The 24,700-nt window shown below is 48.6% G+C and overlaps 1 protein-coding gene across 2 annotated transcripts in view; it reads right to left on the bottom strand.

Annotated features, from left to right (window-relative positions):
• Positions 1–24,700, bottom strand: part of TRAPPC11 (trafficking protein particle complex subunit 11) — a 1,974,021-nt gene that overhangs the window by 1,643,134 nt on the left and 306,187 nt on the right. For both annotated transcript variants that reach the window (XM_069631477.1, XM_069631476.1), the window contains exon 11: positions 10,687–10,780. In XM_069631477.1, coding sequence (XP_069487578.1) covers positions 10,687–10,780 — 94 coding nt within the window. The remainder of the gene's footprint in view (positions 1–10,686; positions 10,781–24,700) is intronic.

The raw sequence follows: 24,700 nt of genomic DNA, 5'->3' as shown, positions 1-24,700 counted from the left end.
AAAGGGTAGTACCTTTCAACCGGGAAACTCTGCGGCTGGTTTCTTCCCTGGCAGTGCAACGACCTCCAGCTGTCCTCCACGTCGAGATCCTCTCTTCCCCTGGACGAAGCACCGACTTGCACCCGCTGCCAGGAACAACTGCCCCCGCTGGAGCTTTCTCACCATTTCAGGTACTGTATTCCGCCTGGTCGCCCTTGCAACAGACTGTTCAAGGTGTCCCGTAAATCCTTGACTCTCTATCCTGGGGTGACCTGGGACCTGCTAACTAACTTTTTCCAAACTGATCCAACTCCTTTTGAACTATCTGCAAAGACTTTTTTTAAAAATTTGTTTATTTATAACACAGCAAACAGGAAACAAGACATTAACGATAATTGATTTTCACAGGTAAATCAAGCAAAATAGACTCAAGCTCCCCCCCGCCCCCCGTCTCCCCCGCCCCCACAAGTTCCCGTGGCAGTGGATGCCTCATTCGGCCTGAGCAGGCGGGGAGCCCTCTCCCATCGAGCAGAGGGCCTGGGCGATCAAGCGTGGTTTGAAAGTCAGGGCCGGGTAGTTCCGGTCATAGTCCAAAACTGGGGCCCAAATGTCAGTAAATCGATGGAGGAGTCCCGCTTTGGCTGCCGTGACCTTTTCGGCTATCAGAATATCCCATAATTTAAGCCACCAGAGGGTTATCAGGGGACCCTCCGCGGACTTCCAGGTGCGAGCCACTGTGATTTTGGCAGCCAGTAAGAGTTGGGAGATCAGCGCCGCTCTTCTCCCTGTTCTCAGATACGAGTCCGGAAGTGGGATCCCCAAGAGGACCTGCTCGGGCGTTAGGGGGATTTCAACTTGGGTGATCTCTCAAATGATGGCCAGACACTGGGTCCAAAATTCCTTCACTCTGGGGCAAGTCCACCACATGTGGAAGTAGGAACCTGGAGAGCCACATTGGCGCCAGCAGTGGGGGCCCAGGGCCCGCTGGAAGTGATGGAGGCGTAGGGGAGGGTAGTACCATCGCAATAAGAGTTTATGGGCGCATTCCCGATTGGTAATGCACCGAGACGCAATATGCGTTCTCGACCAAACGTCTATCCACGTGTGGTCTTCGATCGCACGACCCAGGTCCGATTCCCATTGGGTCATGTAGGAGGGCCTGAAGAGGAGGGGATCATCCTGCAAAAGTTTGTATCGGGCCGAGATCTTACCCCGGGCCGGTAGGTCCTTTATCATGAGCTCTAGGGGGGCCAGAGGTCTTGTTGCGGCAGCTCGAGTTTGGGGGTGAGTGCACCAGTGCCTCAGTTGGGCATAGGAGAATCTATCGGTCTCTGTTAGCTGGAAGGAAGTTTTGCATCGTTCTCAAAGAGCTGTCCCAAGGTTTTGAGGCCTCCCGCCACCCAGTTTCTGAAGTTTTGCCGACGGGCTCCCAGGGTGAAAGTGGGGTTGAGAAAAATCGGGGAGGCTGCGCCAAGGGTTCGAGGGATGCCTCCACGTCTGCGGGCCCACTCCCATGCTTTCAACTAGTATCCCTGGCCAGTTGCGACATAGTGTGGTGGGAATGAACGGGAGGAAGCGGAAGGGGAGAGGGAGGCGAGATTGTTCGATTTCCACCCATCTCGGGCGATCGGAGACAAGATCCCAAGCTTGAAATTCGGCCAACTGCGCTGCAATGTGGTATTTCTGAAGGTCCGGGACCCCCAACCCTCCCAGTTTCACGCTGGACATCATTGTTCTCCGAGGGATCCGGGCTCTCTTGCCCTTCCAAATAAAGCCAATGATTTTCCTCTGGAGCCGTTGCAGGAGGGGGAAGGGGGATTGTGGTTGGGAGGGCAGCACACAAATAGAGTAAGCGGGGAAGGAGGGTCATTTTGTTTGTCGTAATGCGTCCCAGACGCGAGATTTCCTGTGTCTGCCAACGGGCCAAGTCCTTTTCCAATTCCGCGAAGAGTGGGGGGAATTTGGCCTGGTAGATCTTTGCAGGGTCAGCGGGGATCTGGACCCCCAGATATGGAATCACCTGGGTGTTCCATTGGAGCGGGCTAAGGTTCTGTAGGGCTTCTCTTTCGCCTGGGGGCAGGCCCACTCAGAGGGCAACTGACTTGTGGAAGTTGATAGCGAAGCCCGAGACCCTTCCAAAGGTCTGGATCTCCACCAGGGCCGCCTTCATAGAGTCTTTGATATTCATGACAGTCAGCAGCACATTGTCCGCGTAAAGGGCAATCTTGTGTTGGGTGGCGCCGATCCTTGGGCCAGAGATGAGGGGGTCCTGGCGAACTCACTGGGCCAACGGTCCCATGGCCAGCGCAAAGAGCAAGGGGGTTAGCGGACATCCCTGTCGTGTGCCGCATGTGAGAGGGATCGAATCCGATAGGCGGCTATTGACTCTCAGCCGGGTCCTGAGGGCCTGGTAGTTCGCCAGGGTCATCCGCATGAACGTTGGTCCGAAGCCAAAGGCCGTTAAGGCGAGCGACAGATATGGCCAGTCTACTTTGTCAAAGGCTTTAGTTGCGTCTAGGGCGATCAGGGCTAATTGCTGGGAGCTCTGAGCAGTGACCTCTATCAGGTCTAGAGCCCTGCGGATGTTGTCCTTCGTTGATCTGTGGAGGATGAACCCCGTCTGGTCCGGATCTATAATGCTTGGAAGGACCGGGGCAAGGCAGTTGGCCAGGACCTCGGAGTAGATATTGGCATCCAAGTTCAACAAGGAGATGGGTCTATATGAGCTATTCTCCAGGGGGTCTTTTCCAGGCTTGAGAATTAAAACAGTGATGGACTCCTGCATCGATGGGGTGACGGTACCAGAGGTCGCAAACGAGTTGAAGAGGCAGGTCAGGGGGGCCACCAGTTGAGGGCAGAAGAGTTTATAGAAGCGTGTGGAGAACCCGGCAGGGCCAGGAGCCCTCGGCTTTAGGCTTTTGATGGCATCCTCCACTTCCTCAGTAGTGATCGGGGTCCCTCTCTGACCTCTGGTTTGAGAGGTGGAAGCGAGGCATCCTGAATGTAGGCGCGCTGTTCATCTGGGTCCCGCGGGGTTGCAGTCATTATCTCCAACTGGTGGGCAATCGCCAGTCGTAATTTCTCGTCCTGAGTGATAGGTCCTCCCTTGTGCGTCACGTAGGCTCTGGATGAAATTTCTGCTCTTCTCTTTAGCCAGTTTACTGACCAGTAGTTTGTTAGCTTTGTTGTTGTGGGCGTAGTACCGTTGCTTGGTCCTGGTCAGCAGATCCGCTGTAGCGTCAGCGTAGTGCGCCTCGAGCTTCTTCCATGCCATTTGTAGGACCCTGTAGGATTTCGGGGACCAGCCTTTGCGTTTATGAGTGGCCTCTGCCTTGCAGACCTCAGTTTCCAGGATAGCTCGTGCCGCCTTCTTTTGTTTGTGGTACGCAGCGCCTTGGGCGATCAACTCCCCTCTAAGCACTGCCTTCATGGCGTCCCAGGTATTAGCCGGGGAGGTGTCCTCGTTGGGATTTTCGGCAAAAAAGTTTAATCGTTTTGGCAATCGTGTCCCTTATAGCCATATCCCCCAAGATCGGGTCGTACAGGCTCCACTGGCGGCGGGGAGGAGGATCCGGGTCATGAGCTCGCAGGGCGAGCGAGACTGGGGCGTGTTCTGAGAGGATCCGGGAGCCAATCGTAACATTGTTTGTGAAGGACAGAATCTGGAGGGAAACCAGCAGCAGATCGATTCTGGAGAAGGTACGGTGAACATATGAATAGAAGGTAAAATCTTTCTCTTCTGGGGATAGCACTCTCCAGGAGTCAACAACGTTCAGAGCACGGAATAATTGAAGCAGAGCTGTGGCCAACTTCAGGTCTCTGGCTAGTGAGGGGTGAGACCTATCCCTGAGGGGGTCCGGGACCCCATTGAAGTCGCCACCAATGACTACCTGCCCTTCAATGAATGGAAGGAGGGAGTCCTCCAGGTCCTGGTAGAACCCCTCCTGGTGCTCATTTGGGGTGAAGTTGAGACGAGGGTGTAGAGTTGACCAAGGACAGTGCATTTGACCGCCACAAAACGGCCCTCGGGCAACTCAGCGAGTCCAGGATCTGGGGTTTCAGGGCCTTAGCAAATAAGATCGCAGTGCCTCCCTTCTTGGTTTCTCCGGAGGCCAGAAATTGTAGGGGGTAGAGTCTGCTTCGTAAGCGAGAAAAGTCTGTTGGGAGTAGGTGCGTTTCTTGTAAGAATGCGATTGAGGTTCCCTCATTATGCAGTCTTTGTAGGATGGATTTCCTCTTCGGGGGGGGGGGGGGGGAGTTCAAGCCTCTGACATTTAGGGTGGTAAGTTTCAGGGTTAGATGCGGGGGCTGGTGCCCAGAGTCCATTTGCTGCGGGGGGAGGGGGGGTTGAGTCAGCCATAACTCTGAGGGGTTCGCAGCATTAAGGTTTCCTGTGGCTGAAGGTTTGTAAAGAAGGTCTCCAACGGGAGGCATAAACTACCAACAGTGGCGTCCAACGGGAGGACCAGGCTGCGACCGGGGGGACCGATTTGAAATGTCGGAGGCATCCCCCGGCCGCCCAGGCTGTCACCTAGTGACAATGCCAACAGAGTTGAAATATTCTCCAGGGGTAATAAAAAGCCCTGAAAAGAGTTCATCTTTGGAGCGGCCTATTGCCGCAATGGCCTCCTTGGTGGTGTAGAAGTGAACTCTTGTGATCACGTCTGATGGGGGGTCAGTATCGGATCCCCGGCGAGGGCGCAATCGATGAGTACGGTCAAGCAGGAGTTGCGTCTCTTCTAGATCTGATAGCAAGGATCGGAAAAAGAGGCTTATGTAACAGAGATTGCGGAAGGCACCCCACGAATCCGGAGGTTGTTGCGCCGGGAGTGGTTTTCAAAATCCTCCTGTTTGTACTCGAGGATTTTGTTTCTGTCTATTAGTGCCTGAATGGACCGTTGGGCCTCCGTTAGAGTTTTAGAGTGGTCCGTAGCTAGTTCTTCGGTCTCCCACAACCTGCGTTCAACATCGGTGACCCGCTGTTCCGTTTGCTCCAGTTTGGACGCGAGTTCCGTCATACAGGACCTGAATTGAATTCTGCTTTAATATCAGTCATGAAGGCCTGGAGGTCCTCCTTAGTTGCAAGAGATCCCCTATCTTCGGTGGGTTTCTGGGGGGTGAGTTTGGGGGGGGTCGGCTTTCTTCCCCCTCTCCGAAGCCAGCAACATGGTAGAAATGTCACCAGATTTAACGGACTTTGAAATTTTGGACATGACTCCCAGGTGAAGGGCTGCTCCGGGGGACCCGGACTGGCGACTGCGCACGAAGATCGTGGGCCCACAATCACAGGTACCAGGGGTGAAGGGGGTCAGGGAGGCAGCGTGGGCTGGGTCACCTCGGGGGGGGCTGCGTGGGCAGCAAGCGCTTAACTCCCTTAATGGCAAAAGGTACCTCTGTGGCGCAGTTCTGCTCAGCGGAGAAGGTTATAGTTCCACAGGACACCTTTCAAGTTCAAAGCAGGGTGCAGGAGCCGTGGGTAGGCACCCTCTGGATAAAGAAGAGGGGGGATGGGCAGGGGCGCCCCAGGAAATCATCAGCGTGGGTCCGCCGGCGGAGATGCCTGTAGATGGGCAGTCCGGTGAGTTACCAGGGTCCAGAGTTGAGGCCCCCTGCATACGGGTGGTTAGTGCAGGGGGGGCTGCCTACAGGAAGAGCCCATAGAGAGAAAGCAGGGCCCCAGCACAGGTGAGGTACGTCTCCGCCTGGTGGGAGCAAGTGTGAGCTTCAAATAGGGCCGCAAAGAAAGTTCAGGCCCGTTAGGGCGAAGAATCATCTGCTGTAGGGGCCACTGTCCCCCTGCAATCTGTCCCAAGCCTCAGGGTAGCAGCTCGCGGAGCGGAGTGATTCGCCCAGGAGGGCGCCAGGGGTCCGCACCCACGAGCAAGAGGCTGAAGCCGTGGCGGGTGAGCCCGCGGCAAGTAGGCAGAGGAGGAGGGGATTCGGGGCACTGCGCCGGAGGGCGAAAACGCTGTCAGTGCAGCCCGAGTCCACAATCGTAGGCCCGGAGGGAGTGGATGCCCCGGCGGGAGCCTCAGGCTGTTTGGGCGGGCAGCCGCCTGGCGTCAATGTGGGAAGGCCCCCCCAGGCGGCGCAGATCACACAGGCCAGGTCCGGACCCGACTTCCAAGTAGCTCCGGCAGTGCACCGCCCGAGTAATTAGAGGTGCTGGTCTTCGTGGTCGGGACCCGCAGGGAGCCCGGCTGCAGGAGTAGCACCGGGGATGAAAGGCGCCGGGAGGAGGCTGCAGGGCTGGGGGGGAAGGCGGCGCGCCCACCATTTTGGAATCGAGCGGGGCCACGGACCGCGGCTCCCTCTGTTGCGTTTCGGTGGAAGGCGGCCGCGTTAGGGGGTTCAGCTCACCGCCACAGGTGCCCCCCGGGCTCCGCAGCCCAGACTGGTCTTTCAGGAGTTTTGGACATGGCGGGAACCAAAAGGAATTAGGTTATGCTGCAGTCCCTTGTGAAGGCCATTACAGGAGCTGCCACATCGTTGGCACTCCAGGCCTCGCCCCCATCTGCAAAGACTTTTAAAGTACAATCCAACTGTGTGATCTTGGACACATTCCGTCTTGCTCTCTCCAAGAGTGGGCCTGGCCTATGAACTTTCTTGCTCTACAGTAGACTCTGCCTTTCTTGCCTTGCTTTGGTTCTTTTAAAAGTGTTGGTATTGTGTGCTTTCTAATTCTGCCTTTCCCTCCCTTTTTAACTAACTTATTGGAGTGCCATTTTAGGTTAAGCGCTCACCTCTGTCTGCAAATAAGTGCTGTTTTAACGAAGACTTGTTCAATAAGTAATCAGGGATGTGTATATATTGATAGTGACTGTGTTTTGAACTTGCTTGCCATATTAGTGTTAGTGTATTTTTACAAGTGTGTTTTTAAATAAATAATTATATACTTTTATACCAAAGCTCTGGTCAGTGTTTGCTTGTGCTACTGTATTTTGGTACCTAATGTGTATACTCTATATACTGCCTAACTCTTCTTGAGAGAAGTCTGACTGCTCCGCCACAGCTACCAGGTAAATCTGGATGGTGCAGACTGCGACCAATTGGGTTTACTGCCAACACCTGTAGTCTTAAGCCTTTTGCAGTGGTCCCTAAGGGAACTGTACAGATTTCTGCCAAACAAGGGGGAGATGTGGTGAGACTGTAGATACCCCATAAAGGCTGAGGGAGGGTAGGTTGGGGTATTTTGGGGACTGTAGAAATACCATGTCTCACCCTTGGGTATCCTCCTCCCAATCCCTCGTGACCCTCCACTCAGGTGATCCTCCCTCGCTTACCCACCCCTAGGGTCGTGACCCAAAAACGATGGCCCTTCCCTGGCCACCTGAATGGAAGATCCCTGAAGGAGTGGGTGGGAGAATACGGTCTGGTTTCTCACACTACCCACAGGCTTAGACCAACTCAGTACATTGGCTAGGACGTGCCTAACTCCAAAACAGTGGCTATAGTCGAAGTATGTATCTAGCTGTAGTACAGTTGGTGTACCCTACATACGCACTCAGATTCGAAATGTTGCTATACCGAAGTGTGTTATTGGTTAAAAGCAGTTGTTAACAATGTTTCCCTCTCCTCCCTTGGCCGGCTTCCCTTTCACACCCAACTTAAATTTCATTTTCTCTGCCTAGTCTTTAAATCTCTCTGTGTTCTTGCTCACACTTATCTCGCCTCCCTCCTCTCTTTCTACACTCCCTCCCGCTCGCTGCCTTCGCTCTGCTGACCACTTCCTTCTCACTGTTCCTCCATCCCCTTGTGCCACATCCCGTTTCCGCTCCTTCCAACTCCTAGCCCCCCTGCACTGGAACTCCTTACCTCTCTCACTCCGCTCTATTTCTACCTTTTCCTCATTCCGCACATCCCTTAAATCTTTCCTTCTATCTTCCCCCACCTTGAAATCCCTCCCCCTTCTTGCCCCCCCTGCCTTATCACCTTGATCATCTCCCTCCCCTCCCCCACCCCCCATTCTCACCCTTTACCCCTTCCGTTTCCCCCTCCTTCTCTTCCCCACCCCTCCCTCTCTCACTTCTACTGCACTACACTCCTTCTTCCCTTCAGTTTAATTGCTCTACTTACTGTTTTGTTGGTCTGATTCACAATTGTAAATTGCTTCTACTGTTACTGTTAAAATGTTAATTGTTTTTTTTTATTGTAATTTTTAGTTTTAAATCAAACTTTTATCACAACATTTTTTCCTTAATTTTATCAAGGAGTTTCAAGAAAATCAACATCTTCCAATTCAGTTTACTAGCCCAGACTTCAGTTTCGTTGTCCAAATAGGCGTCTAGAAAGTTTATTGTCGAACACGTCAAGTGAATAGAGCTTCCACCTAAGATTCTTTGCCACCATTCATCCATGTTGTCATTTTTTTGGCGCAAATTGCCCTAGGTGGATTGATCTCAAAGTCTTAAGTTCTGGGCATTCTGCAACCATCGTCATCTGTTTTTTCAATATGACGTGCCACTAGCATTTGTTTTGTCTTTATTGCGTTTAGTCGCAGTTTCAGGAACGCCTTTCGATGGTATCTAGAAGGAAATTTCTGTAGGTATTGGGGCAGGTTGTTTAGTTTGTTCGTAGCTTGACTACGGTCTAGTGTGGATGAAAGATCTTTTAATTTGGCCATATTTGTTATCCAAAACCATTGTTGTAACTTTTTTTTGCAATTTGCAGCTGATCTAACAGTATTTCAAGTTTGATGTCACTCGCATTTAGTACGTCTTCGAGCTTTTGTACCCAGTTCTTGAGTAATCCTGTATATTCTAAGTTGTCTGTAGTCGCTAGTATTTTGTAAGTCGGTACAGGATTTGCAATTAGCATTTTTCTTAACATCGCAAGTGATTTCCATACTACACAGCCATACAGTTCTTCTAGTGCAGGTTTGTGTCTTATTGCAACAATTGAGATGTAATTTGGCAAACTTAACACTTTTCGCCAAAAGATGCCCTCTAATTTTGCCCAGATTTTATGGTCCAGGTTCCACGCTGTTTCTGACCCAAATGTTAATTGTTATATGTATCCTGTTAAAATGTGCAGCGTTTTGGAGTAAAGCGGTATATAAACTAAATAAATGCAAATACAAATACTGCAAGCTTACGCAAATCCACAGGGAAAAGGAATAACGTCGTCCCTTACCTGGAGGGTGCTGCAGACAGTTTTGCGGCAGGCAGTGGGTGAGGTGTCTTGGGAGGTGCAATTTGACTTATGCCCCAAGTCGACTGCCAGAGCAAGGCTGCCTTGGGAGGGTCAATAAAGAGGGGCAACTACGGTCATGTGATCCAGGTTGCGGACCAATGGAAGAGGGAGGCAGGCAGGGGCAGAGGAGGGGAATGAACGGGCTTGGCTGGGAGCGAGCGGAGCGAAAAGGGAGGTCTTGAAGGTGATGCACTCTCGAGCCACCAGAAAAAAACAACCTCAGGCGATTCTGACCCTTCATCAGCAGGCAAAGTTTGTTTTCAGTCCTCAGAAGCCTTCTAGTGCTTCTCTGATCTCTTTGGACAGAGATTTTCTCATTGTGAGTGGAGGCCTCTGTTGTACCTGGACATTATGGTCACGTGCCCCGCTCCTTAACATAGAACTTCGTGGACATGGATGTGGCGGAGCGCTAAGAACTTTCTGCCTCAGTGGAGTCCCTTGTCTTCAGCAGTGACCTCCATTCAATCATCACCTCTGGGCAGCTCAGCTGCTGGTACTGCTGTCATGCACTCCTCGTTGTGGGTTATTTGAAAGAGTTTAACTGTTGCGTGGATCCTGTGGTTCTGGACCTTCTGGGACTCTGCCATCTGAAGCAGAACCCAGAAACCGGTGCCATACACCTTATCCACTCATACAAGAGGAAATTGGACAATGGGAAAGTTCAGCTTATTTAAAAAAAAACACCTATTTCATTAAAAATGCGCACACAAGCTAAAAAGCAATTGCTTTTTGAATTGGAGCTATATAAATGTTCCACTACAATCTTCTCTCTCAAGGTCACTAGTTCAACTGTGATTGAAGTTAGTATTACTGAGCACAAAGTCATTAGCATTTGATGATGTTTTGTAATAAACCTATGCATATTATTGTTAAGGACATTTTTATTTATGCAACCTAACCGTAATTTATTTGAATGGGATCCACAGTATATTTGACTATGTCCTGAAATCCTGTCGACTTTTCAGGGAAGTAAAGCCATTTCAGCTTACCTTAACCGTTGAGCCAATTTCTTTTGGGGCACTGAAAAGCCATTATATTTTCCTGTATTTGTACACATAAAACATGCCACCTTAAGTGGACTCTTACAGGGGAACTTTATATCCCATTTTCCCTTATGTCTGGCAACATTTATTACAACTTTCGGATGTGTGTAGAACAGGCCGGTGACAGTGAACTGTGTTTTACAACGTATTCCAGTGCACTATGACACACCATTGTTTTTTACTGCATAGAGCGGATTTGAGTATATGGTATTCCCATTGGTACTCCAAACACCCCCACACATTTACTTACTTACCCACTGGAATGTTTGAAAGCATTTCTAAAGCTGATTCACTTTCCAATACATGATTAGGTTTCCTTGATGACAAATGAACAGATTCATACTTGAAATATAGGTATAAACATAGACATCCAATTGCAATAGTTGTATAATAGTAGGAACATTTCTAGCTCACCATTATAAAATCCGATTTTTCTACAAAAAAATAAAAAGAAAGAAAAAGTGGCACATACTCAGTATTCCCTGCCGCCAAGGTCTTTGCCCGTAAAAGTCCAGCACACCATTTGCAGTCTCCAGTGGATCAGGACTGGGGTATACAGCAGAGGCCTAAAAAATCAGTACATAAAGGGTCAATATAAGGGGTATATACTGTTTTAGATTTTAATTTCAGTTGATTTCAGATTCCATGATTTTGCCCCATTGTTTTAAAAAATCTCAACATTTTGGCAATCTCTAACATATAGAACAAATGAAGGATGTTTACTGGGTACTGTTCATGCCCGTTTCTCACCCATTAGTCTACAGTGACATGCAATAGTGAAAGGGAAGATGGAGATTCATATGGATTAACTGGGGGTCCTTCGCTTTTGACGATTTATGACTGTCAAAGTAAAATTACAAGTGACTATGAAATTGTTGCATCCTTCACTAGCATCTTTAGTTGAAAGGAGTCCACTTCATCCAATCTACAGATCCCTCACAGCATTTCCACCCACAAAGAACCCTTAGTATCAACATCAATAACAGAACATGGGCAAATGTGTTTGGTTTGGAAAACTATAAAACCAATACTCAAATAGATCAATCATCACCAATTTGTTCAGTAAAAATACATACATATTGTTAAGATTCAACCCTGGGGTGGATGTTAAGAGGCCAACCTCTTATGGTGAACAGAGAGACACTGAAAGCTGGCCAAACCCAATCAAGGTAAATTAGCAGAGCAGCAAGGCTTAGTTTCAGGAGGGATGCGAGTGGTCTAGGGCTCCAAGGGTTCCACACAGAACACCAATAATTCAAAAAAATATGCAATGATTTATTAGTCCTTTAAAATATACACTTAGCAAGTAAAACCTCTAAGCAAATATTGTCACACACTTCCTATAAAACATATTCACCCTTAGGAGACGAAAGAAAGCATACGATTCAATAACCAGTGTAATACAGATAAGTACTCAGATGCAAGACATTCAGTAAAAGACCATTTAGAATAACCATACAACAGTTTCCACAACATTTCAGACGTTTGGGGCTTCGTGCCCCAAATTCACCGGTTCCAAAGTTCTACTTTTCATGTAGGTTTACTAAGGGGTTGGATGACGACAGTGGGTATGATGCAAAAGTCAAAAGGGTAAGTAAAGTTCAATTAAGTAAACTGACTTAACCCCAGATAATAGAATAAGCCTCCACCAACCAAAGTAAGGAAAGAGTAGTTTAGGGACAGTACTTCACACCCATATAAGTCTATGGACAACAGGCGGGAATAAACAGGTATGTCATCTTACCCCCCTGATTCCGATTTCTCCAGAGATCACTGCAGAGGTTCTGGAATCCATTGGGGACACAATCGTCTGTGCTTGGTCCAGTTGAGGATGTCCCAGGTGTGACGGATACAGATATCGCTTTTGGACACAGGCTTTGGATTCGATCGGTCACGGTCCTTACATATCGGTTCCAGACAGCTGAATACTGTGCCAAACAAGTAGAAGGAGTCAGACTAAGTAGTGGTATGTTCAAAAGTGTTTATTTAAAATTAAATGCCTATCTGGCCCTACTGCTATGAGGGAGGTTCCCTGCCTAAAACTAAAACAATGGTGCTCATCAAATGTCCCAAAGAAATTGTCCTTAGTCCAAATCCTATTCAGCTAACTGGTCCTACCACTTAAGAAAACTTAACAAAAAGAAGGAGGCTGGAGCAATAGCCTCCGTCTTTGGCTTCTGCCTGGCCAAGGATTCCTTTTCCAAGAAGAAGGTTTTAAAAGTTCATCATAGTTCATCAATTTCTTGTAATACTGTCGTCTGCCTCTCTGCAGGTTCTTTATGCCACGTTTCTAAGTATATAATTCATAGGGTTTCCATTTTCTCAGGAAAGACATGGTTTTCTTAACACAACTCCACCATTTCCAGCTTGGTGCTTGACTATTCCGTCTTATTTTCCAACATTTGACCATCCAGGTTCTCTCGCTTTCCAGTTCTGTTCACTGCATTTCTTTTTTGCAATACTCCCCCAAAGTCCTCTGTCAGGCGTTCTATAGCAGTACCTCGGTGCAGCGTCTGCCCATTTGGGTTTTCTGGACTCCCGTAACCCTTGTGGCTTCTCCAGCATTGAGTGTCTAGTCTTTCGGTTTCTAGAGCTCCCCAAAGGCCTCTGGCCCTCTGATAGGCTCGTTTTGTCTCAATTCGGGTTTATCTGGCTCCTGTAACCATATTGGCCTTTACAGCTTCGATTTCCACTGTTCGTCCCTCCCCACAGCGTTACCTTTTCAGGAGCGTTTGCTTCCCTTCCGCTGCTCTGCAGCTATTGCACCTGCCGTGCAGAGCTCGAGGATTTGGTCTCTCGGCTGCATTCTGGTCTCTGTGTTAGTTAACGGACCCAAAGCCCCTCACGTCTTTCGTGTGCTTGCGCCACCAGGTGAGACAGTTGCTTTACCATCCCTGTCTCCTTTTGACCCAGCCCTCTTTACCGACAAGGAAGGCGGCATTCTGGCATCTTGCGAGCGTTTTGTTCGTTCTCCATGCTACCGCTTGCTCCGTGTTCTAGCGTGGCTCAGCCCCTTCAGGACGTCTTCCCGTCAGAAATTCTCTCCTGCCCATTCAAGGTTCCTCATCTTTTTATGTACGCCATTACAAACAAAAGGGGTGTATAATTTCTCCTTGACTGTGGAGTTCAGGCGGGATCCAGTATTACCTGAAGCCAAAGAGATTGAACAAATGTCACTATTTGGTGAATCCAAAACAGGGTTAACAACAGCCTTTCCGATTCCCAGTTAGGCAATGTTCTCTACAGCGGGAGTTCCATACCGGAATGGGAGTCCTTGTCCCTGAGAGGAGAGTCACTTCCAGTAAGGCCCCACTTACCCTAGGGAGGGTCTTGCTCATAGGACTATCCGCCCTAGCCGTAAAGGGAGTGGCTCCCCACTGTGGATAAGTGACGAATAGTCCAGATTCGCTACAATACCCAAACAAATAAAAGATGAAGACTTCTGTGGAGCAGGCGACCACAGGACACCTCTAGGATGCGAAGACGACTGATCACAATGGGAGTCACCACGGTCCGGTGGCGACAATTGCTCTTCCAGGAACGAACAAAGCAGCAGGCCCTGCACGTCTTCTGTTGATTCAAGAAAGCTGAAAATGCAGCAGCAGACAACTTGCAGCCCAAGCTGAAGATCCTCCAAGATCAAAGGATGCACTTGGAGACGGCTGCAGCAAGGTAGACCAGGAGAGAGCTGGTCAGTCCACTGGTTGGTCCAGGGACCCTTCAGAAGGCTCACACAGCATGTATCCTTGAGCAGAGGTTGAGACTGGCTGTTCCCACTGGTCCAGGTGTCGAAGCACCAACAAAGAACTTTTTAAGATCAGGACAGAGGAGCAGGGCTTCATCAGGACTTCACTGGAGTTGGTGATGGTCAGCTGCAAGGGTTGTCCTCTTGTCGTCCGCGGGCTGCTCTTCTTCATAGCGGACCTGGCATCTGAAGAATGGCCGCAGGAGTCCTTTTATCCAGGATTTTGAATGGAAGTTTGATCAGCTCCACCAATAGTTAGGATCTGCGCAATTCAGACTGACGGTGGCTATCCAACCATGGATAGCCACTGGCCCCTACATCTTCCCAGCAATAGACGTTTAGGCATGAGGATGTGTGCTGGCACTACACAGTCTTAGTCCCCACATCTGGGTTAACATATGAACACTGTCTCTTTGCCGGGGGAAAGGGCTTCGCGTATATGGCAATTCTGAAACCGAGAGGGCAAGAAAAAGGCCAAAGAATGATATAGTCAAAGGACAAACAAACACCTTGTGCGACGGCCATTTTAGGGTGCTAGCCACCTGTATTAGCCATTCTTAGTAAATGCAAAAGTGCAAGCGTAAAAAAAATATAACACGGTACACCAGCTCATACAAGGCCCAATGTGAAACCAAAAAGCCACCATGGAAAAAAGTTATAAGGATACAAAGTGATTGAATCAAAGGATTCAGTCACTTCCCCCCACAGAGGGGAGTCTCTCCTTGTGAGGCTTGGAGGGTGAGCTCGCTATGCAAACCTCCCCCTAGTGGTGGCGGTAAGCAGGACCTCACAGGGAGAGACTCCCCTTCTGGGGACAAGGACGCCCCTCCCGAAGAGGGACTCCCTTTGTATAATAGTCACACCATATCAGCTATCGCACAAGATTCCTCGTAAGTAGGTTACGGTGATGTGGTTATAGGAAAAGACCACCCAATTGGTACTGTGAAGAGTCAGAGTACAGGAGGAATAATCAATCCTGAGCTGACAAGTACTGAGATGAAGAAACATCCAGACGTTGGGAAGAGCATAACTCCAACACAGAGAAAGGATTCCCGTTCCGCCAAGGAACTCCCTAATCTCTATCGTATGAGACCCTTGGGCCATCACTATCTCAAGAACTTCAACCTGAACAGACCACTGGTTGCTATTGTAATACCTCCTCCCCATCTCTATTAAAACCCACAGCCACTGAGAAGAGGAAGAGTGAAGAAAACATGAAGAGTGCAAACAGGTTGGTATTCACTCATACTGGGAAGAAAGAAGCATGAAGGAGTAATAACGATAACTCCTTCATTGGAAACATACATCACTGGGAAGAATTGGAACCATGGATTCACGAAGAATACTTCATGGAGACAGAGAAAGGACAATGATCCTCTGTAAACCTGGAAAAAAGAAACGCACGGAAGCAGGCTGGTCCTCGGTCGTGAGTTTGTGGCAAAGCAGAATGAAAAGCAGTCTAGAAGCCGGCAGCGAGCCGACTCACGTGAAGGTCTGGTGGTTGCGGGACCTCAAGGAGGTGAACCATGCAGTCCGCAAACTATGTGAGACCGCCAAGCAGAGGGCTCTGCAGAGCTGCCAGGAAGCACAGAAAGCCGAAGAGAGAAACGCTGGACGCGTTTACCGGCACAAAGGAAACCTGTGACCCCAGGAAGAACCAGAGACGCCAACCCGTCAAGACAAAGATAATGGGAACGGCAGGAGACCCAGTAAGGGACAGGGGCATAAAGAAGGCTATAGCAAAGTCGCTTGTCCCTTGTTTCAATAATTGGGAAAACATTAAAGCAAGTAAAAAACAATACAGGAGTCACCTCTCTCGTCTCAGTAATTGGGAAAACGTTTTGGCAAGTAAAGAATACTACAGGAGTCCCCTCCCTCGTCACAGTAACTGAAACACAAGTAAAGCAAATCAAGACTACTACAGGAGACATCTCCCTTGAAACAGTAGAAGTAAAGTAACTAAAGTCAATCAAGAGATCTACATGACTTGTGGTACTAGTCTCAGTAACAGGAAAGAGACACCAACAGAAACCCAGTGGGGAAAGGGGCAGGATCCTGACATAGTGAAACACAGAAAATTGAGACAGACAAATCAAGGGACATTTAAGAGAGACTGTAAGAGCCCCCTTTAGGAACTACAGGCGTTGATTAAGAATATCACAAGGACTTATATGAAGAAAAGTACTAAGGCTGAGTAAGCCTGCCCAGGAGAAGGAAGTCATTCTCCTTGACCCCTTTATGTCTGCTGAACCTTTTTCGTTAGTGGTAGGGTCAGCGTAGGTTCGTTTTGGGACGGAGGATGGACTAGTTTGATTTGGACAACATCAATGACCAGGAGAACCATAGTTTGATTTCTGTTAGGCAGGAATCGACCCTCTTGGTATAGGGACAACTGGGTCTTTTTCCTATTGGTTTAATAAAGTCTTGGTTGAAAATGCCACCCCCTTTTGTCTGCCTCCTTCTAACCTACCACATTATTCGAACAGCACTTCACTTTAGGGTGATGTGTGCAATTGTAACAATACAAGAAACTTACTAAGAGAGACAGTGGGGGTCATTCCGAGTTAGGAGGTAGCCATGCCGCTTTTAGCGGCCTGGCTACCCTCTTACCGGGTACCGGGTACCGGGTCCGGGTTCCTTGAATGAGGAATTACCGGGCCTTTCCGACCTTGGAGGGCCCGGTAACTCCTCATTCAAGGAACCCGGACCCATTCGAGCCCCTATAGGGCTCAAAGGGAATTGGGAGGGTGCTAACAATGAGCCCGTGAATAACGGGCCCGTTGTTAGCACCCTGGTCTGCTCGCGGGACCTGCTAAGGGCGCCTGGTAAAAACAGGCGTCCTTAGCGGGTTCCCGCGAGCAGACTCGTAATGAGGCGGTAAGGGGTTGACAGCTCCCGCACCTTTACGGTGCCGTTAACCCCTTACCGCCTCACTCGTAATGACCGCCAGTGTCTCAGTACTGGTAGTAGACTGATCAGTTCCCCCTAGTTACCCCTAAAAATGAGCAAAAAGAAAAGGGAAGTAAAGCAGAAGGCTTACACACACATATACATACATATACACACATGTGAACAAGTGCCGCGAAACGCGTCATGTATAGCAGGATTTGCCCCATGGCGTCCTGCTTATGTTGTTTGTGTGTTGCTGTCCAGCTGTTTTGACAAATGCTTTTAACAATAAAAAGCTTGTAATTTATTACGATTTGAGTCATTTTATTTTAATCTTTCTGACTGAACATATTGGAGATTGTCTCTCGCCTGGAGTGTAGAGTGCGTGTGCGTGCGTGTGTGTGTGTGTGTGTGTGCGCACACCCCCCCAACCACTGTTCATACCCATCAAGTGGTGCACAAACCCTACTTTCAGCGTGTGCTCTGTTTTTAGGTTATGGGCAAACCTTACGAATACCAACAGATGTTGAGCCCGTCAAAGTTGCACTGAAATAAACTGGCATCTCTCACAGCAAAAATGAAAACAACAGCACTCGGTCCAACATTATCATGCAAAAAACCTTTATTAAAGTCAAAATCCATTCATAATGAAAATGTCAGCCAGCATGGACTTACAGATTGCATGTGAGGTCCAGGACACTCATAAGTACGCCATGCGTTCCACCCCTATGCATGGACTTCTTCAGGCAAAGTGTAACAATCAGTAAATTGAGAACCTTCTTTTTCTGCATTTTCTGGGAGGCGTTTACTTCAAAGTCATGTGACTAACCTAAATCGGGTCAAGTTACTTGGTGAAACAACGGCAGCCATCTTTGACCGGTTTGTCAATGGTCATCAGCATGTACATTTCTAATGAAATACCGCTTGACATTGTGTAACATTGTAGACCATTTACATTGTCGACTCCCATACTAATTATCTTATTCGTACATAATAGTACTACACAATTAGTCCGCTCAGCCCAGTGTCCAATTGTCAATAATATTCTAAACCCCAACAGTGTAATCCTGCGTGGACAGTGCACGAGACACACACATGTCTCAAACCGAACGTTAGTGCAGCGGCACTATTATTTGCTGTGCATCGACAACAAATAAGGTTTGGAAACTTGTGACACATATGTAAAATAAGACGAGTCAAGTTTACTCAGAAAGTCCTGCCCAAGTGGGATTAGTACCACATCCATTAAGCCTCTTATAAAATGACAAAGTGCTGTAAAGCGTTAAGGTGCTTAATGCCTAACTCTTTAAAGTGCAATATCAATTGTGCAAAAGATTGCTAATAATGTACAGCCTAATTCACCAAAACAAATCTCATTTCTTGATTCTCACTGCTTATACAATGTGCAAATGTGCAATGTCATCATTATAGAACAACATCTATTAACTCATACTACGATCACATTTCTCAACATTACATCAATCCAATATTTTAAATGATTAAAAACTGGACGCAAAATCTGGGCATTGCGCATTTAGGCTTTTGTCAAACAAGTCTAATGGGCGATGATCCCACTGGGAGAATATTCCATCTAGGGTATCTTTGTCGAGTTGCCACTTGTGTTCTATCTGCTTAGAGTATCTGCCAGAGAACCGAGTTCCCCTGGAACGTGTTGAGAGGTTAGGAACATGTTCCGCTTCAGTGCCCACTTACATATTTTTTGGGATAGCTTGGACAAACAGAGTGTGTGCCTTCCTGCTGGTTTATGTTATGTAGTGGTGCTGTCTGTAAGGACTTGCACTGTTTGACCTGTAAGATGTTGCTAAAAGGCTTGAAGAGCCTTGAGAACTGCAAAATGTTCCAGGAAGTTGATGTTTGTAGCACGTGTCTACTGGCTGTGGGCTGTGTGGTGGAGGAAGTGAGCCGCACATCCGGTGAGTGAGGAGTCTGTAGTTAGGATCGCTTGTGCTGGTGGAGCCCGGAAGGGTTTTCCTTTTAGCAGGCTGTTAAGATGGATTTCTGAACTCTGACCTGGAGGGGCAGAGGTTCAGAAGGCCAGCCTAGTTTCTTGGAACGGGGTAACCTCTGGACAAGCCAGACCAATCAGGGAAGCTATGGCAGGCGGTGAAGACTAAGTCTCAGGAGGGGTGAGGGTGACTGAAGGACCTCAATGAGCACAGAAAGCAAGAACGTTTACAAATTACTCCAGACAGGTGTTATATGAAAAATATAGACACATTTATTAAAAGGCCTTTGTAACAGACCATAGCAAAAGAATCACAGTAACACTAAGTAAACCAACACAACACTATCAACACAATGTATATACAAGACCATTGGGGTCTAAAGGGTTAAACGCACGAAAATATGTCGACAACCTAGATGGGAAGGAAACAGGCAGTGCGGATAGTCTTTAGGCCTCTTTCGACATTGACAATACACCTAACTAAGAGGTAGTCCAAGCCCTAAGAAGAGAGGAGCCTTGTGCTCAATAGTACATGCAATGCAAGCGCACGCAGTTGTTCCAATGGGCAAAATAAGGTCTCTTCAGGGGTCTCTAACAGCTCGGGAAGGTGGATGAGGCGATGAAGAACAAGTTCCCACTATTCAGGGAGGACCTCCACTTGAAGGCAGAGGCAGTTCCAGAGAGCGGGATGGAGTCACTAGCAGTGGAAAGGAGAGGGGCCCCCAGGGGCCACTCATGCGTAAAAAGGGGCCCTTGCGCTAAGGTCCACCGGTTAGGGTAAGGAGTACTCACCGGTCCATGACGCAAGCGGACCCAAACTTCGCCCGTTCAGTCCACTCGGGTTGCAGGTTCGACCACAACAAAAAGCACATCTCTGCAGCTTTCAGTTATTGAGATACAGCGATGATTCCCAAATGGGACAGTGGCGATTTCTCCGTTCCGGGTGGATGAATCAACCCAGTTTCACTGCAGCAGGCTTCAGGGGCAAGAGGGTAACAAATGAACTTGCAAAAGACGTTGCCCCGGCAGAGCAACACAGTAACCACGTTCACTCCGGTCCTGGCACACTCGTCTCACTTCAGACCTGGGAATGCCAAGTGTACGAAATTCGGTGTGAGGGTGCCGGGGACACAGAGCTAGCAGTATACCAAGCTTCAAGGGCCTCCTCAAAACGGCAGCAGTGACAGAGCAAAGCAACTGGGTAAGCTGGTCAGCCCACTGGTTGGCCCAGGGCACTTCCGAGAAAGCTTACTTGCAGGGTTTGATGAAGGTGCCGAGAATAGTTGGTCCCACTATTCTAATGGGTCAAAGCGTCTTCGCAGACCTTCTAGGACGACCAGAGGGGTCCCACGGAACGACAGCAGGATCAGTGTGCCAAACCTTCCAGCGGGTCACCAGTGGTTCCTCGACTCAGCTTCGTAGTTGCAGGATACTTGGATCCTATCCTTTGTTCAGTGAGAACTCAGGAGATCGACATGGTATGGGTGTTTTTGGCCTCCTCTTATCCAACGTTTCCTTCGTGCCAAAACAAAGACCCAATGGGAGATCTGTTCACAAACAAACACTCCATATGTGGACTAATCACGGACCACGGTGGTCCCAATCATTCAGGGCACTCCAGACTCTCTGGCACCCAGGATGTGTATTGGAACCAGATGTTCCAGCCCACTGTTAGGCAGAAACCTGTGCAGTTCCCTTAGGGAACACTGCAAAAGATTTAAGACTAAAGGTGTTGGCAGTAAACCCACTTGGTAGCAGTCTGTACCACCCAGATTTACCTGGTAGCTGTGGCTGAGCAGTCAGACTTCCCTCAAGAAGAGTTAGGCAGTATGCAAAGTATACACAATAGGTAACCAGATACAATAATACAAGCAAACACTGACCAGAGCTTTGGTATCAAAGTATATCATTATTTATTTAAAAACACACGGTTTGAAACACTCCAGCACTCTTATTGTAAAATATTCTGAACACAGTTACTATTATAATATATACACCCCTTTTTCCTTATCAGATAAGTCACTGTAAAACACCACTTATTTTCATACAGAGGTGAGCGCTTAACTAGATGGCACTCCAATAAGTTTGTGAGAAAGGGAGGGAAAAAGACAGAATATGGAAAGGTACACCACTCTAAGATTCAGGAACACTGTTAGCAAGGCAGAAGAGCAAAAGTCACTGGCGAGCCAAAGTCCAAAGGCTGGGCCCACTCATAGAGGGAGCAGAGCACAAATGCGCCCAAGATCACACAGTTACGCTAGGCTTAGAAAGTCTTGCAGAGGGTTAAAAAAGAGTTGAGAGGCTTAGAAAAGTTTAGCCTGGGTGTCCCAGGCTAACCCAGGTTCGAAAGCCGGGGGCTAAATCTACCCCGTACAGTCGGTAGCAAGGGAAGCCAGGCGGGACACGGTACCTTAAGTGGGAAGGATCCTCCAGCGGTGGCAGTTGATCCAGGTAGTGGGTGCAAGTTGCGTCGTCGTCCAGGGGAAGAGAAGATCTCGACTTGGAGGAAAGATGAAGGTCGTTGCACTACCAGGGCAGAAACCAGCCGCGGAGTTTTCCGGTTAAAGGGGATCCCTTTGTTTCGCGGTCGTGGTAAAACGTGGTATACCGGTTGCCGGGGTGCTTGGCACAGGCAAGACGGCCACGAGGTACGTCGGGAAAGCGAAAAGACGGTGAAACTGGTTATCCCCACCAGTCAAAGGAAGAAGACTCTCCGGCGTGAGATCTCCTCTGTCGTTGGGAAAAGTGGTGAGGCAGTCCAGCAGGGCTCCACTGGTGGTGGTGTCGTGGCAGGTCGGCTCAGCTTCTCCCTCGTCAGATTCTTAGGTCCTGTGGTGACTTCTGAAGTTCCAGCCCCCAAAGCCCTGCTTTTATGCAGCAAACCCCCATTCACTCAGCCTAGCTGTCACTCAAACATGCTAAGTGGTTAGCCGGCCGGCTCACCACTTGGGCCAATCAACATGGAGTGCAACTTGAGTTGCCTAGGCAACTCAGTCCAGGGTGCCTAAATTTCCCTCCACCCCTCCTAAGTACCCCAGACAGAGTGGCACCACTTTGGAGGGATTCTGTGGAGAAGCCCGCCAAAAAGTGGAACAAAGGGCTCGACTTGGGTTGGAGTCACAGAAGAGAACACAAACGCCATTTTAGAATCAAGTTTTGGCAAAAAATACCAACCGGAGAATTAATATTAATTAAATAAACCGCCGGTATGTTCGAGGCTACCGTAAATAATTAAATAAAGATACTAGCCTAAAACAATGGGAAATCCCATAGGAAAATATTCGCGGTTGAATATAAAAAGTAGTATCCACTGCCACCAGCCAAAACTCGATCAGGGGGTACGGAGACGTGCCCCCTCGACTAACAGACCCTGGGGCAATCGAATTGCCCCAGCCAGTACGTCCACAATATGATGGTTTGTACTGGTTCTGTTCAGAATTTAAGACTAGTAAAGTCAATGGTGACTTTACATGCCCTGGGAGACAGTAGTCAGTCCCAGGGTATGGAGTCTTCACTGGGGGGGTCACTATGACACCCCTATGTCACTGCACCGAGGGTGCTGTGTAGCACATATCCCAAAAACACATGAAGCCCTATGGAGTAAAAGACCCCATAGCCCATTAAACACATCTAGATTCAAAGAAACACACTCAAATCATGCCCAAGAGTGAGGGTAAAAGAGTCTCACTCTTGGCAGGAGAAAAAAATAAACCCCAAAAATCCAGCAAAGCTGCTGGGGCACTCACTAGGTTAGGAAATTCAGCCTAAACAGAGAATTCTCCCTAACACCCACATCCTGGAAGCGCACACACACAAGGCATGCAGAAGCCTGCAAAAGCATTGGGTTTCACGGGAAAGTGCATGACCAAATAAGGACTGACCCGGGTCGACTCGACCTGGGGAAGGTGAAGGGACAAGATGGCCAAAGGACAGGACAAAGAACCCCGTGGCATGGCCATTTTGGAGCCAGGCCACCTATTCATGCCAAACGCAGTGGACGCGGTTAACATGGCAGGAACACCCGCTCAGTTCATAAAAAGTCCAGCGAGAGTATCTAGGGCCTTAGGAAAAGGACTATAGACCCAAGTGTGCTGTATAGTAAGATACATTGCACAAAAGATGCAACACGGGAAAAGGACTCAGGGAAACAAAGTCTCCCAGTACCGACTGTTTTAAGGGCATGTCAGTTTCCCCATAAAAATTGAGCGAAAGCCCAGAGAAGTGCAGCTGAAGGCTTTGCTTCTCAGGCAAAGTCAGTCAATGGTGTCTAAACAGCAGCAAAAAGTTTGTGGGTGTACACATGGAGGGAAAATTACATACAATTATGAAACCTTCCCAACACTCACCCCTCCCAGACTAAGGACAGGGGGAACTAATCCAACCCTGGATGAGTTTCTTGTTCAGGTCGGTTAAACATTCTGGACAACCCATCAGCAGTGCTATGTTGGACACCTAGCCTATGCTCAATAGTGAAGTCAAAGCCTTGCAGACCTATGGACCACCTAAGCAACTTTGGATTCTTGCCCTTCATGTTCATTAGCCACTTTAAGGGTTTATGGTCAGTTTGCACAGTGAAGTGGGTCCCATACAGGTAGGGCCTCAGATTCCTTAGGGCCCACACAACAGAGAAACACTCTTTCTCTACTGTGGACCATCTGAGCTCTCTGTCCTTAAACTGGCGACTAATGAAGCCAATAGGGTGTTCCTTACCCTTCTCATCTACTTGTGATAGTACAGCTCCTATCCCAGTGTCAGGGGCATCTGTCTGCACAATAAAAGGTCTTTGGTAATCAGGGGCCCCCGAGGACAGGGGCCTGGCACAAGGAGTCTTTTAAGCCATTGAAGGCCTCCCCACACTCTTCAGACCAAGTTACCTTCTTGGGTGTCTTTGGAGTAGTGAGAGCAGTCAGAGGGGCAGCTACCGTAACAGTCTGCCAGGAAATTTCTGTAGTACCCAGTGAGTCCCAGAAAGGCTCTCACTTGGGTCTGTGTAGTGAGGGTAGGCCAGCCTTGTACTGCTTGTACTGTACTGGGTAGAGGCTGTATCCTTCCTCCACCTACTTCATGTCCAAGGTAGACCACTGATGGTTCTACGTGATTTCGCCGAATGAAATGTCATTGTCGGACATTTCATCGCCGAAATCTCATCGCCAGAAACCCTGTATTTTTTTGTTTATTTCTGGGGGGGTTCCCCCCCACAGACCCCCCCTACTTTAATAATCATACCCAACCCGCACAAAACACCCCCCAAAAAATATTTTTTTTAAAAAGGGTTTCTGGCGATGAGATCTCCGGCGATGAAATGTCCCACGATGACATTTCATTCGGCGAAATGCGTGTATACCACCACTGATCCTTGTCTAATCTGGCACTTACTGGCCTTTATGGTCTAGTGGGCCTTCTGAAGAGCCTGTAAAACAATTCCAAGGTGTTTCACATGGTCTTCCCAGGTGGCACTGAAAACTGCTATGTCATCCAGATATGCAAGACAGAATTCATCCAACCCATTCAACACATGATTCCTAAGCCTCTGGAAAGTGGCTGGGGCATTGGTCAACCCAAAAGGCATTACCCTGAACTGGTAAAGACCCTCTGGTGTTGAGAAAGCTGTCTTCTCCTTGGCATACTCTGCAAGGGCTATTTATCAATAGCCTGCAGTGAGGTCAAACGTACTGAGGTACTTGGAGGCACCCAAAGTATTCACCAGCTCGTCTGTTCTAGGCAAGGGATGTGCATCTGTCTTGGTGACAGCATTCAGAGACCTGTAATCCACACAGAACCTCAATTCAGAAGTACCTGCCTTTGGAACCAAAACCACTGGGCTGGACCAAGGACAACTAGAGGGTTCAATCACCCCAAGATCCAACATTTTGTTGACCTCTGTCT

Source organism: Ambystoma mexicanum, chromosome 6q, assembly GCF_040938575.1.
Source record: "Ambystoma mexicanum isolate Mex_15411 chromosome 6q, UKY_AmexF1_1, whole genome shotgun sequence".
In the NCBI taxonomy this organism is placed as follows: Eukaryota; Metazoa; Chordata; class Amphibia; order Caudata; family Ambystomatidae; genus Ambystoma; species Ambystoma mexicanum.
The sequence above is the reverse complement of the archived record's forward strand: the minus strand, read 5'-3'. Positions and strand labels throughout refer to the sequence as shown.